This window comes from Osmia bicornis, chromosome 7 (assembly GCF_907164935.1).
Source record: "Osmia bicornis bicornis chromosome 7, iOsmBic2.1, whole genome shotgun sequence".
In the NCBI taxonomy this organism is placed as follows: Eukaryota; Metazoa; Arthropoda; class Insecta; order Hymenoptera; family Megachilidae; genus Osmia; species Osmia bicornis.
The window spans coordinates 2,996,410-3,011,394 of NC_060222.1; the positions used below are offsets into that span (position 1 = coordinate 2,996,410).

The 14,985-nt window shown below is 37.5% G+C and overlaps 3 protein-coding genes across 4 annotated transcripts in view; 2 read left to right on the forward strand and 1 right to left on the reverse strand.

The window, feature by feature from the left end:
* The window catches only part of LOC114872855, an 83,294-nt gene that overhangs the window by 10,757 nt on the left and 57,552 nt on the right, over positions 1 to 14,985 (reverse strand). The window lies entirely within an intron of this gene.
* Positions 3,612 to 11,593, forward strand: LOC114872848. Its single transcript, XM_029180543.2, has 4 exons — positions 3,612 to 3,817; positions 6,975 to 8,032; positions 8,192 to 9,757; positions 10,853 to 11,593. The coding sequence occupies exons 1-4, from the start codon at positions 3,803 to 3,805 to the stop codon at positions 10,974 to 10,976; spliced, it is 2,763 nt and encodes a 920-aa protein (XP_029036376.2). The 5' UTR covers positions 3,612 to 3,802; the 3' UTR covers positions 10,977 to 11,593.
* On the forward strand, positions 12,252 to 13,863 carry LOC114873922. The gene is made up of 5 exons (XM_029182727.2): positions 12,252 to 12,483; positions 12,555 to 13,041; positions 13,211 to 13,310; positions 13,575 to 13,730; positions 13,804 to 13,863. Exons 1-5 carry the CDS (start codon positions 12,252 to 12,254, stop codon positions 13,861 to 13,863), a joined length of 1,035 nt encoding a protein of 344 aa, XP_029038560.2.

Consider the following 14,985-nt stretch of genomic DNA (forward strand, 5'->3'; position numbering starts at 1 on the left):
TCCAAAGTTCCAATTTTCCTATCTCTCTATTTTCCATTTCACTGTAAGCTATTTTCCAATTTTCCATTTCTCAATTTTCTTGCGCTCTATTTTCCAATTTTTCCCGAGTCCGATTTCTCTTTTCCTATATTCCATTTCCTATTTTCCTATTCTCCTATTTGTCTATTATTCCTTCAATAATTCAGCACAGTGCAAAATGATTTTAAGATCCAAAGAACGATCGCAGAATGACACGCGATTTAAATATTTATTGGATAGAGAGTTCCCAACGATGGTGTCAGAAGTTCGAAATAATATCATCGACAGAATACTTGGATACATAATGTATGAATTAAAAAAAGAGAAAAATTGAGAAAGTGAAACGTGTCGCCCGCTAGTAACTCTAATTTTATTAACATTTAACAACATTCCACAGTGATGTAACGAAATTCTCACCAAATATAAAGCTTCTACCATTCGTAGCTAAATTTATTCATCATTTTAATAATTTATTCCCCCTTTGACCTCTCTTCTTGAAATCAGAAACTTTGTCAGAGAAAAATACCAGATGGGGTCTCGAATTTCGGGTCGACCGAGTCTCTTCCTTCATTTTCACTTCAGGAATGCAAGAAGGACCCACATTGATCACTTCTGTCGGTCACTGTACGATTGATTAATGACCTGGCTACTTAATTCATCCAGTGCAACACCAAATTTCTTTCCGTTTCTTGTAATTAACGCCCGTTCGCTTCATTCAGAAACACTAGCGAACTAATTAGTACACGTTACCAGTCAAAAATTTTGTAATTGGCTGCTCTCATTTCCGACTGTTAATTAACATATTCGCTCGCCATGAAATGTAGTCAAGCGGTATATAGCGTTATAAATTAAATTGAAAAATGTTTTTCCATCTAATTATTCGAGTGTATCCCATCTACGATAACGATCAGCAGAATTTCAAAATAAATAAAAATTAAATTACAAATTCGTATTATCCAATTTATTTTATCTATTTTGTGCAATAACAAATTTTACGTTGAACGTTCTCAAATGAGGGCAGCCAGTTGAAATGAGTTTTAATTCACAGATAGAACACACTTGGAAAGAAAGTCCAAGCAATTACGCCTACTTTATCTCCAATTAGCTCGATCTCTTTCCTAATAAACACACTTTCGCGAAAACGTGGCTAACTTCGCGTTTACAGCACGAGATCGAACGGCAACGAAAGTGAGCCACTTTTTGTTCTTCGTGGTTCTACTTTTGCCAGTTAAGTGTCATGAACGATGGATCGCTCGTAAAACGGAAGAATAGCTTGAGATTTCCGGTCACCGCGACAGATGCTGCACGCAGTTTTACCTCTTTTTTCCTGTCCTCTATGAAAACTGTGCCAACGAGATGGTTTCGACTGTCTTTTCAGCGACAAAAGAATGGTAAAACACAATGCTCGATGGCCCTGATCAAAGTATCCAGGACAGGGACCTGGATTTTTTGCAAAATTTTGCAAATCTTCAAATACTAGTCACCGAAGATACACGAATATTTAAAAAAATTCATTTAAAAAAGAAAGAGAGAAAAATTTCCAAAATGATTAGACCTAGATTCCAAGTCCTAACATTGACACTTTCACTCTTCATCTAACGTCAACTTTCTCCGCTAATGAAGCGTCTAATTATCACGACCCATAGTTGACCCGTCGTGAAAATAATTATCGAGGCTATAGCTTCTGTCCATCAAGGCGATAACTAACAAAGGCGATGGTACATACCCTATACGTGGGTCGTTCGTTATGTCGTAGGCTCGTCTTCAGGTATGTCAAGGAAAACGAGTGTGCAACAGACGTCGACCGATATTGGAAAACGTTCAGGCCTTCGTGGATCGTATGTGAACACAATGGGACGCGTACGTGGTCATAATTTTTAATTACACCAGTCACACGAGGACGTCGAATTCTATCGAAGGACGTCGATCTACCCACATGATACTAAATTACTATTTAGAACAAAATTTAAATATTGCCTATAAGACGATAATAATTGAAATTCTAATTTATTATAATTTGTTAAATATTTTAGTGCTGAGATTTTGGAATAGATACTAACATAATTAGTATTGTAATTGACCAGTTCATAATTAAGACATTGGCTGCCATAGTGGTCATTGACATGTCTGAATAATTAAATAAAATGGAGAAAATAATCTTTGAGTTTTAATACCTCAGTGACTGTCACAGTAGAAATACTCGTATCTAGTCAGACACCCTGAAGATATTAAAAATGAATTTTTTGACAAAATGTAAGGTGCTATTTTAAATTATATAGTGGAGAAATTATCTACTGGAGAGTAGATCACCATATTTACAAAATACTCGAATAATTAACCAGGAATAGAAACCCTACGTTTGCGTAAACCTTTCCTTCCTGTTTACCCAACCTGTTCATCGCCCTTGAGCAGCGAAAGTCGAGGAATTTTCTCCGCTACACGGTTCAAACTATCCCATGGGGTCGGCATTGCGCGAAATCATTTCCCGGGGATACAAAGGTCAGGTCAAAAAGGCCGCGACACGGTGGATTATTCAGGATCCACCACTTTCTTTTTCTTGGAAATGTCGTTTTAAATGTATGCCATCAGGCGAGGATAATTCCTTCACTTTCGACCATTTTTTTGTTTCTGGATACCATGCGTGTACAAATTAGGTGGTAATTCAGATCGAACAGGGGAATCTTGTTTGCTTTCTTCTTTTTCGGTCTGATTCTGGTTCTGCAGGGGGAGAAAAAACATTGTGCCTGCTTTTACTTTAGGGAAAACACGAAGAAGGTTTCTTGAAGAGGAGAATCAGATCGCTTTCTTTTATGGGGATACTATTGTTACATGGTATTTAGAGGTATTTTCACGAGTACTGCTTCAGCCATGGGTGTTACCAGGTACCTCTAGTGCCACGATCGTTACATGGCACTGGTATCGGTACTGCCGTGGTATTAATAAGTGTAACTGAAGAAATTACGCCGGTTGTGCATCGTCGTTGTCGTCGAGAGCCGATGGACTTTCACTGGCAGGTCCTTGAACCCGGTGTACTGGCACCTTAACCGTCTCTTCCGGTTCAGCCCCACCGGGTCGTCGTTCGTGAACTTGAAAACCGGACCACTCGCTGTCTCAAAGTTTCGCGAACTCTCGTTTCAGGTGCGTCACCCTCTTGGAAAGCACAGCTGGTTCGAGAAAGTGGTATGTCTGCTTGTAAAAATTCATTTTCTTCTTCCATCACTTCGTTATCATTTTTCCTCAAAAATATACCGGTCTAATAATGATCCTGAAATTTATTTATTTTCTTATTCAATTTGAAGTGCAATTTCTTTTCCGCTAGATTCATCGCAGATTAGCCGAATTAGCGACGAAGAACGAGAGCAGACTAAGTGGCCGAATTCCAGGTGGAAGAGCGATTAGTTCCCCTCGAGCGGGGCTCATCGGTTCGGAAAATGTTCCGATTAATCGGCGAGGAGGACGTCGCGACGGAAGAAGGCGAAGGCGAAGGCGAGCACGGGAAGTAGGTCGTAGAGAAAGAAGTGTCGGTCCTTGGTCGGAGACACGAGGAGCCGCTGACTGAGCGCCTTCGTCAGTCTCGCGAAGATATTCCGGGAGTCAACAGGTGCGTAAGAGTGGGCCTCCTCTCTATTCGCCAAAATCTTTTTCTTCTTCTTTATACTCTTCGTTAGAATTTTTCGTTCGTGTACCATGAAGATCTGAAGAACAAACATAAGGGATTTTTCTTCTTCTTTTTTTTTCATCTTCTTCATTGGAAATCGACGATCGAACAAAAGACACTTGAGAAATGGACAAAATACAGGTATTTATAAATATATTTCTTCTTTTTCTTTTCTTGCGTCATGTCAATTATTTAAGGATGACAATGTCCAGTTATGTTACAGTTGGAAGTAGTTTCTTTGAGAAATTGGAACAATAGGTGTATTGTTCTGTGGTTGGAGAAATTCTCTTCTATATTGCAGTTTATATTGTTTTTTTCTTACAATGTAAAATATTTATTGCAGTGTGTAATTAAATAGTTTGCAGTTATCTGTACCTTAAAAGTTCAATTTTCATTCAGAGAATAGCAATCTCTTCTTTTCTTCTTATGTCTAGTATTTTAATTTTTTAAACATCGTTAAACGTCATCTTTGGTTTTGGTAGAGGAAAATTACAATCGTTTCCTGAATATTTTGAGGTATAATAAGCTTGATTTTGTATTGTGGATGACAAATTGATTTATCGCTGATTCTTTATTAGGAGGCTCAATATATTTCTTCTCTATTCTCGTTTTTATCTTCACATCTTTTTTATGCAACTACAAAATGTTTTTCTTCCTGAGATCTCTTCTGATTGGATTCTTTAGTTATTAGAACACCGTTTTCCTGGGGTTACTCAACACATTCCACCAGTTTACTTTCTTGAGAAACTGTACGATTTTTGTTGAATAACATTTTAACACGTTTGTAAAACACCTGACTCATTACATTCCACTGATACGTAACATTTTTCTATGTTGCTTTATTTCTAACTTCTGAGCAAGGGAAATCTCAAAAGAAATTCTAAATTAATTTCAATGAAAAATGCAAAAAAATTGCAAGGAAAAGTGCATTCAAAATTGCATAGAAACTGCAAGCAAAAGTGCATTAGAAACTGCATAGAAATTGCAAGGAATATTGCAACGAAAAAAATAATAAAACAAATTGTAAACGATTGCCTCCTTGGTAATAGATAAACGCGAGGATAAAGAAGATGGACAGTAACGACATTAATTACAATAGAATGAATGCGTATCCGCGGGCTTTCTGGAGCGGAAATGCAATGGGACACGGATCGGGGCCATCGTAGTCCGCGTGGATCATGTACTTCCTTCGATAAAACTCACATTAATCGCTGATCGTTCATTAGTTCGGCCTATCCTACGATTTTCATGTTCCCATAAGCTCGGTAATTCATGAATCACATCTGATTTCACGCTTCAACTAACCGTTTACGAGCTCGTACCAGCCTCAACATCCGATTCAACGGATGGAATTTCTTTTTCCTTCCTCTGCGCTGAGCCTTCAAATTGAAATGGAAATGAGACTGGTTCGCGAAATGGACTGAGGAGAATGAGCTGGGAATCGTTGATGAGTTTCGAAAGTTTATCAGGATTTGTTTGCTTTTAATTCTTCAGGAATGGGTGAATTTATCTTGGAATTTTTTTCATTCTCTTTATTTATGCTAGCTATTTTTTTAATGAAATGATTTAGAATTTTTATTCTAAATTTTGGGTGGAGGATCTGGTATTGCATTTGCAATAATAATTTAGCAAAACCTGCCATTGTTTAAAAAAAAGAGAGAAACCTAACAGGGTCAAGCGTTAACGATCAAAGAATACCTACGAAGGATCCTCTCTTCACTTTCTTTCACATACCTCACCGATAATGATCAACCCGAAGAAATCCCATTCATCTCCTAAAGGGTAAGAATTTCCGCGAACAATCGAACCGGTCTATATTTTATCGTCGAGCATCACTGGTTGATCGAAAGTCACTAGAATGGAAAAAGTGGATCGTCCGGTGTACCAATGTAAACGTACTTGGGGAAAGCATGTCGTACCATTTCACTTATCCATGATGCTCGATCCTTGGTCCAGACGATTGCTTTATCACCCTTTTATTTTCAATTTGCCACCAAGTAGATTTCAAAGGAAAATTTCAATTCCCGAATTTCATATTTGCATAAAATTGAATTACTTGTATTTTAGTTTCTATTCCTAAGAATAATAGATGCAAAGATTGATTACAGGAATCGTGAATAGTATTAAAGTACCTGAAGAGACTTCCTTCGATCTCAATGAATAATAGCTATCTTAATAATAGAAAGTATCTAGTCACACGGTTACTGCATCGCTATTTTCTAATCCCGGTAAAGAATGCTGGCAATTTCTTCCAGCTATTAAATTTCTCTCGCCACGGAATCTCTCGATTCCTTTTATCGTTTTCTGCAGTGCAACCAAAACACTTGGAGATTAGAAAGAAGAAAAGATACACAAAGAACTGTTTGACAAGTTTCTCGTATCATCTACTTTATAGATAGATTGTTACTGTTATTAATTTGTCTTTCAAAGTGGGTTAAGCCTGGTCTGGTGATTGATTAGGTACTAATTAGGTATGAATCAGACTCAATTTAGGCATAGCCAAGTCTACGTCCACTGAAGTCGACCATGTAATTGGTATATAATTAATATAAGATCAGCTATGGAACTGAATTATGGACAGGTCGATGTAAAACAAATTTATCTTCGGTCTTTTTTCCAACTCTAGTTAATTATAATTAATTTTCAATCGATTTGAGATCAAGTGTAGGTAGATTGAAAACTAGTTCTAGTGTGAGTTTAAAATAGGAAAAAATTTGTTAATTAACACGTCGTGTCCCATGCAAATGTTAATGACAATTAATTACACTACTTTAGGAGTTACGTGAGACATTATCAATTCTAGTTTAGTTATAATTTTAAAAAGAATTGATTACAATTTAACTTGCTTTCACTGTATTACTTAAAATAATTTAGAAACAACATAAATTAATCACACGATGAATCTTCTTCCTTAGTGACAGCACTTGAAAAAGATTTTTAGGGTCACTTTCACTTTTCGTACGGCACCGCAGCACCGAACAAAGAATAAATTACCAACGTGAAATTCGATCGAGGAATTTCAGCATCAAAATTGTAAAACATTCGTTCTAGAAAAGTAGAATGAAACCATGACAGCATAGGAACTTGAAAAACAGAGATAAATTTAAATAAAAATTCGGACTAAGCTCGTGGACAGCATATAATTACTATAAAACTGAGTAGGAATTTATTTGACAAAAAAAAAAGAGCACCCATAGACTTCTTCAGGGTCTTCTCTGAATTTCTTCTTTTCTAAATTAATTCACAATATTTTATTTACAATTATTAAGTGAGTTGAAAAAATGTCCATGTGCTCCAGATAACAATGTTCCTGACCCTGCTGAGTCTGGTGCTCTCCAGCTCCAGCAGCGCGGATCTTCCAAAGCCAAGTTACACCAGAGCGATGCTAAAAGTCTCCAGAAGTCTTCCAGGTGAGACAGAAGAGTTAAAAGTGCGAACAAGCGAAGGAAACGTGGCTACTTTGATCGTCAAAAGACGAGAGAAAAACAGTGATCACTCCGAAGATCCTCAAAGAATCAACCTTGAAGAAACAAATAAGAACATCACGTTAGACTCGTCCAGACCGACGAGGAACGAGTCAAAGACTAAAGAAGAGATCAGAAAACTCGAAGACGCTCAAATCGAGCAGCTCAGAGCGAAATTATCAGACTCTGATAATCAAAAAGACTTCTCGAAGCCTGAGAAAGTGTCTGTTAATGAGAAAATTAATGTGACCAAAAATGATCAATCTACAAATGAAAAGAATATAGATTATGGTAACTGGACGCCTCTGGGCATCGATGGAAGAGCTGTCCAATTGGAAGAATCAACCACCGAGGAGTATCAAAGCTGGAAACCGCTTCAGACTGACCTGAAGACGAGCACTGAAGAGCGAATGAATTATGCAAGGTTCGATTCCGCTTTTCCAGCTGGTGGACTCTTATTACCGCGACATTTTCAAGACAGATCGCAAAGGAAGTTGCAGCTGAGCGAAGAAAGCGAGGAGAAGCGTTACGCGTTTCTACCTCATCAGGTTCAATCGACAAGGACGAATATCGGTGCGAATTTATCGAAGAACAGGAACGCGAAAAACGTACCAGCGGAAGTGATCGTTCGATCGGAGATAAATGTGAAATCCAGTCAGAAGAGATCACCGATGACCCTCGACAGGGATGGGACACCTGTGATCCATGGGAAGAGGGTACCCGATGAACCTATGGATAAGATTCAAACTTGGCGCAACGCGAGGGTGATCAATAATAAATTGATCCCTGATCGATCGAGTGGCGAACATTTCGAAGTGTCCAACAATTTTTATCCCACGGAGAACGCGGATAGACAGAGGTTCGAGAGGTTCTTCAAGAACGTTAATAGAAGGTAGGTTGCAGAAGAGAATAATTTATTTGACAGATTATTGCTGAGGAAATTTTATTGTGGAAGTTCTTGCTACTAACAATTACCAATTACTAGTTTTGGTAATCGGTAATTATCAGTACTATCCGAAAATTATTTTTAAACAAACTTCATTCGACACAGGTATGGCAAGGACAACGAGGAAGAAGGGAAAAATGTATTCTTCGAGTGGGACCCAAAGAGCTACAAGAACGAGGCCCTGAAGGCCGAGGTGTACGAACCAAGAAACGACAACTTCCGTTCCAGCACCCACAAAAGGATGCTTCATCCCGACGGGGTGACCGTGTACCCTGTGTCCCAACTCTACACCCCAGAAAGTCAAAAGATCGCCCCGGTTGCTTTGAAACCAGGTGCCAGAGCACCTGTTCTCCAGTACGCCCATCCAGAACTGGGTGTCCAACCAGCGAAGATCCTGAAGAACGAGAAAAGACGACCAGATAACTTCCCGGAGAACCAGTACTCCTTCACGGAACAGAGGCAGAAGAAGAAGTACGTGCTAAATGACAAAAACATAATCGACACTTATACTACAAAGAACTACTACCCCAATCAACATTTCTACGGTCTGAAGAGACCGAACGACGCCCCATTTTGGGTGAAGATCTCAGAGAACCTGAAGAACCAATTTTCCAGCGGTGTGGAAAGGGTCTCCCAGTTCACCAGGCCAGTGATCGACCCTCTGGTGGAAGCCACCCACAAGATCTCCCAGAATCTGGGCCTGTCCAAAGGCAAGGAAGCTCAGGACAAGCTGGACACCGTTGCATCCGGAGGCAGCATCCTGATCCCGGCTCTGGGACTCGTGGCTTCCGGTGCTGCTCTTGGAATCGGAGCCGTAGCAGTTGGAAGGTACCTGGACGTCGATGTCCTGAAACGATCGGGCGAAGGATTGGCAACCGAAGTGAACTACCAGAGATCCCTAAACGCTGATCAGCCATTTCTGAAGGGATTAATCGATCAGGAATCAGGAACGGTGTATCTTTTAGAGAAGATGGAGGAGCAAAAAGATAACGTGAAATCGACAAATAATGAAGATGGAGTGTTGATGATCGTGCAAGATGATCAGAAGATGACAGATCAGTCAGAAACTGGACCCAAGGATCAAATAACGAATAACAGAAGAAGAAAACGTAGTCTGGACTACTTGGACATCTTCCAGGCAGAAGGTAACCTGAAGAATTTAGTGAGAAACAAACGTCTACAGCGAAAGGGGCCGGATTCGATCAGTGAGATCGTAGAAATTGATCTTCCAGCTCGTACAGAAGGACACATTGACATCACAGAGTTCCTTATCCCGAAGAGAACCGCTCAGAAAGAAGGACACGAAGAGGATAAGAAGAATGTTGATATTATGATCGTAGAAGATGACTCTAAGCCTTTTGAATCGTTAAAGAAGTTGGCTACTGATGGTGATAAAAATAAATTAGACGTTGCATCCAGGTCAACGGAGGATGAAACGAAGAATTCCGTAGATGGGAGGAACGAGAGAAGAAGGAGGAGTCTGGAAAGCGATCAGGAACTCGAAGATGCTCTTCAGAATTTAGAAAATTCTGAAGTTGCTCAAGTGGCTCACACCGATGGCGATTGGACGAATACACCATGCGCGAAAAGATTATTCTGTGACGCCATGATTCAAAGGGGATCGGACGCGGTTACGTTGATGGAGAAGAAAATGGCTGCTCTTCTGGGTCTGTGAGTATCGTTCCCATTTCACGTTCTGAGAATTGTTTTTGTCGGAGGGAAAATCCACTCGCCAAATGGGGGATGAGTTGCAAAATAACAGGAAGACTGTTGTTGCGTTCGCTAATGATATAACGACACGTTGCTCTAGTTAGCATATGGTTATGTAGATGGCTATGTTTGGATAATGGGCTTTCGTTTTCGCGGATGAGGAAATGGACGAGGAAAACTCGTGCGAGACCGATTTGGTGTTAGAAACAAAGGAGAGTTGATTACCAACGATTGCGTTAGAGTTGGATAAATATTAATTCTTCTGACGAAATAGAAAAATTCCATATTAGTGAATCAAAAGAGGACGATATTAATATGCTAATTAGCACATTGAAAATAATTAGATAACTTCGTTTAATTTTTAAATTAAACTTTCCAATTAACACCTTCAAATTGCAATGTCAAGTTTGAACAAATCATTTTCCATCGGTTTTCTATCGACCTGCTATCCCATGGAACTTTTCTCAGCACCCATGTGCCTCGTGACGAAGCACAGTGTACATGGTTCTGTGTACGTGTGTATGCACAAAGTGAAACTGTGCTAAGAGGTAAAAGTCGAATCAGTCAGTAGGACGTCGCCGGCGAAAGCTGGAAGAAAGTTATCTGTTTCTCGGTATGGTTCCGTCCAGACTGGTCGTAATGTTCTTTGATTTTCTTGTAGCATCCACTTAACCAGCACCGATGCCTTTGTCTGGTTAACACTTCAAAAGCCATCTCACATTTTCATGATTTTACTACACGGATTTTTGTAGTTTGAAAATTGAATTTGTATTTTTCTTCTTTAAGCTGAGAATTGAATATTCTGGTAGGTCATTGTTCTTATTAAATTTCTAATTAGATATCCATAATTAGAATACAGCTTGGAGGTTGATGATTCAACATCGACTTTCGAATGATCATTCGGTTTCGAGTTTCATCCAATTACCCAATCATCCCGTTAGCCATCAATTATTATCGATAGCCTCACCTTTCGAGCCTTTCTAATGAATTGCCGTCAATCATTGACGTTTGAAATCGAGTATGCTCGTGAAATTTGACTGTTGGGTGTCTTTTCAGGATTCAGCCTGGAGCAGCTGCCCAGGTATCCAGTCATTTCCAACAAGTGATGGATGCGGTACGAAGACACGATTGTTCCAACTTCCTGTGTCCCCAGGCCAGGCCAGGGAACGTCTTCTTCTAGATTCAGAACACTGATCCTAATCGTGTGCTTCCTAGGAGAAAGGGGAACCGATATTCGCCAAAACTTTGTACATATTTGCCAGCATATTTAATGCGCTATTCATTCGTAATTTAAGGAATTAGAGTTAAGTAGATGTTAAGATGAAAAATCAGGGTGTACCTACCCTGAAGGGTTGAAAAAGACATGAAAATCAAAAATTTAATAAAAGTTTCTATGTAGGTATACCTTCATAAAATATATTTTAAAAAATGAGAAAGGAAAGAAAAAGTTCTGGTTATGATCATTTTATAACTATCTGATTACTAAAGTGTTAATGTGTCATGACTCAAAATGAAGAATTTAAGTTACTCTTCAACTTTTTCTTTCTTTAAATTTAACCACCGAGTCTGATGAATTTAAAATCCATCTAGAGATTCGAAAAAACCTGTTGCGAATTTGTACTATTATTTAAGGGAAATATTTATTTAGTTCTAACTTTAGTTAAGAAAACATGTAGTATACGAACATCAACATTGCTAATAAATGGTACGATTGTCCTTTTTCTACAGTATTTTTAACAGAACCATTTAATCATATCGTTTTATGAATTGTAAATATATTATTGAGACGGTGTAGTAAGCGAGAGTAGATTTTTGTCATGTTTTGTACACAATTTGATGTTACTGAATAAACTAATTTATACGTCAATTAGAAATGTTCATTATAACCCTTTCAAATAAAGTAAGAAATATTATTGAGATATACTGACCGTAAAATACAGAATAAGGGAGGTTTTCTATTCGCTTGTTATTCTTCAAATACTTCAATGCTGAAGGAAAAGTAGATACAAAGTAACATCTACGAACGAGACAAGTTGGAAAGTTTATCCACCCTCGTGAACACAAACGAACTACCAAACGACACGTGCAATTCGCTAACCACAATCAATTATTCAATGAAGACACTCATTTCAAATCGATACAGGAAAAAAAAGGAAACAATTGTTCTACATTTTACATACATTCCCTTCTTAACTTTCAAACAATTTCACACAGAGGAGGGGTGGTTTCTAAATTTTTTAAATCCTCCCTTGAAACTTTCGAAGAAGAACAACTTCCACCAATCATTTGATCGTCAGTTCTGCATGAGTAAAGAACAAATGGAAAATAATCAAGGTACCATCTTTTAATTTAACTGCTTTTTTGGCACCAGTGATTGATCGTGCGGTTGAAATTAGTTAATTCTTTTATCATTTTGTTAGATTTGAAATTCGCTTTTGGATGGAATAAATGGAACATGAGCATTGTTGGTCTTTGGCCCGAACCATACTCTAAGACACACCATTTGGAAACTTGCAAGGCTGCAATAGTTCTATTCCTTGTAATACTTTTTGGAACGGGTCCTCAAACCACCAATTTATTTTTCATATGGGGAGACATTGAACTGATAATTGAAAATTTGTGCTCAGCTAATATCCCCGCTTTAAATGTGCTGTTGAAGATGCTGTTCTTTTCGTACCATAGAGACAGTACGTGTAATTATAATTACTTTCATTAGAAGAATGATTACCCAAAATTTTACACTCGTTCATTTTCAAAGCCTTCGAGTCCATAATAAAAAGATTCTACGACGACTGGAATGCTCCAAAAACGGAGGAAGAAAGGGAGACGATGATAATTAATGCTAAGATCGGAAGATTTATATCAGTTTTGGGTTCGATATTAACAGCAACAATGATGGTGATGAGCATCAGCCTTCGAACCTTTATAATCTACACTTCTGATAAAAACGAAACGAAATCAGATCAGTTGGCCATTTTTCCTGGATATTTTCCCTATGATCTTCATAAAACATCATTACGCATTTCCACTAACGTGGGTCAAGCGATTGCTGCATATATAAGCACGATTGCATACACTAGTATCGATACTTTTATTGGTATATTGGTGATTCACATATGTGGGCAATTTGAGATTTTGAAAACGAAATTGGAAAGATTAATGGGAGATGAAGATTGTGGAAGAGATGCAAAACAGATTCAAAAAGAGTTGGTCTGGATTGTGAAGAGACACGAAGAATTGAACCAGTAAGTAATATTTTAAATTGATAATAAATAAAAAATTCAAAATTCCTAATGATGCAACATTATAATTTGTACTATTATTACTGAATTTTACATAATTTATATCGCTGCAAAATTTAATTTCATATTTCTATAGAATTTAATCTATAATCATAGAAAATTGTTATTCAAGATCAGCAGCCAAAATCGAGGAATGCTTTAACATGTTATTACTCACGCAAATGTTGCTCGGCACCACTCAACTCTGTTTTCAAGGTTTTATAGTCTTTAGTGTAAGTCACTTAACTAGATTTCCCATAGAGAGATGAAATTTAACCAATTAATATCAGATTAATGCGAACAGATAGTGTTAAAGAGTGACAGTGGATTGTTAAGTGGACAAATACTATACTTTATAACATTTGTGCTCTTTGTCCTAGTGCACATATACATTTATTGTTACATCGGCGAGAAGCTTCTCGTTCAAGCAAGTACATTCATGTATTCTTTCGTTGAAATTGAAAATGAAATTAACTTTCATGAAATTCAATTTGCAGAACAGCGAAATGAGCAATTCTGCATACGAATCGAACTGGTTCAATGTTTCTCCATCGGAATCTAAGTGTCTTTTATTTATCATGCAAAGATCTCATCGACCCCTTTGCCTGACAGCAGGGAAATTTAGTACTTTTTCCATTGAATTATTTAGTACCGTAAATATTACCTTGATTTACTTAACTTTCCTGACAAATGTAATTTCGATTGCAAGCTATTTTTTCGTTTCAGATTTTAAAAACATCAATGGGCTATCTATCAGTTCTACTGACAGTGGCGAGCAGCGATTGAACCACTTTGTTAGGGTAAAAAAATTATATATAACATCTATTAATATTTTAACCCTTATCACTTCAAGAATATTACAAAGCGATTTATCGTTGGCAGCATTACTGCCAATTGAAGTGATAAGAGTTAAAACGAATATTTCGAATCACTGGAAAATATTACTAATATTCAATTAATTTAGAAACATTTACCGTAGTTGTATCACACCGTAATGTTATTGTAGAAAATTCATTTCCATAACTCAATATACATTAAACGTTTTCCGCAAATTTTCCTTTACTTAACACCTGCAAAATGTACCCTTGTTTCAAATAAATATTCATTGTAACACACTTCGTCTGAGGAAAGTAGACGAAAAAAAAACAAAGTTTCTCTTCTACCTCGTATTGTCAATTACCCTATAAATAATTATGTACGACTATATCGATGATGGACCTCGCCATAATAACACGATTGAGCTTATCGAACCTGCAATCGATGAATAATTGATCTCGAATGCACATTTTGAACGGAGGATGTGTTCGGAAGAAAAGAATTTTGGAATATTTTTGAAGAAGATAATAGATTATTCGATTAACGAGAGGAGGCTATTGTGATGGCGTCAATGTATATTCAGTCATGTAATTTTTATATAATAATTATACCTTGAAAATTTGTAGGTAACTTTATAAATTAAGTGTTCAAATATAACTTTATAAATACTGTTGGGTCGTAAAAACCAGAAGGCAAAACCGCGAGGATTAACCTTCGATTCGAGCCCTTTAGAACATCGATAAAACAAGATAATAGTCCTCCAAATATTCCGAAACACAATAGTTGCTCGTAGCAGCAATAATACCAAAAGAGTAATTATTTCACTTCATTGTCAAGAAATATTATTGAGATATACTGACCGTAAAATACACAATAAGGGTGGTTTTCTATTCTTATGTTATTCTTCAAATACTTCAATGCTGAAGTAAAAGTAGATACGAATTGGCAACTGCGAATGACACAAGTTGCAAAGTTTATCCACCCTCGTGAACGCACACGAACTACCAAACGACCCGTGCAATTCGCTAACCACAATCAATTATTCAATGAAGACACTCATTTCAAATCGATACAGGAAAAAAAAAGGAAACA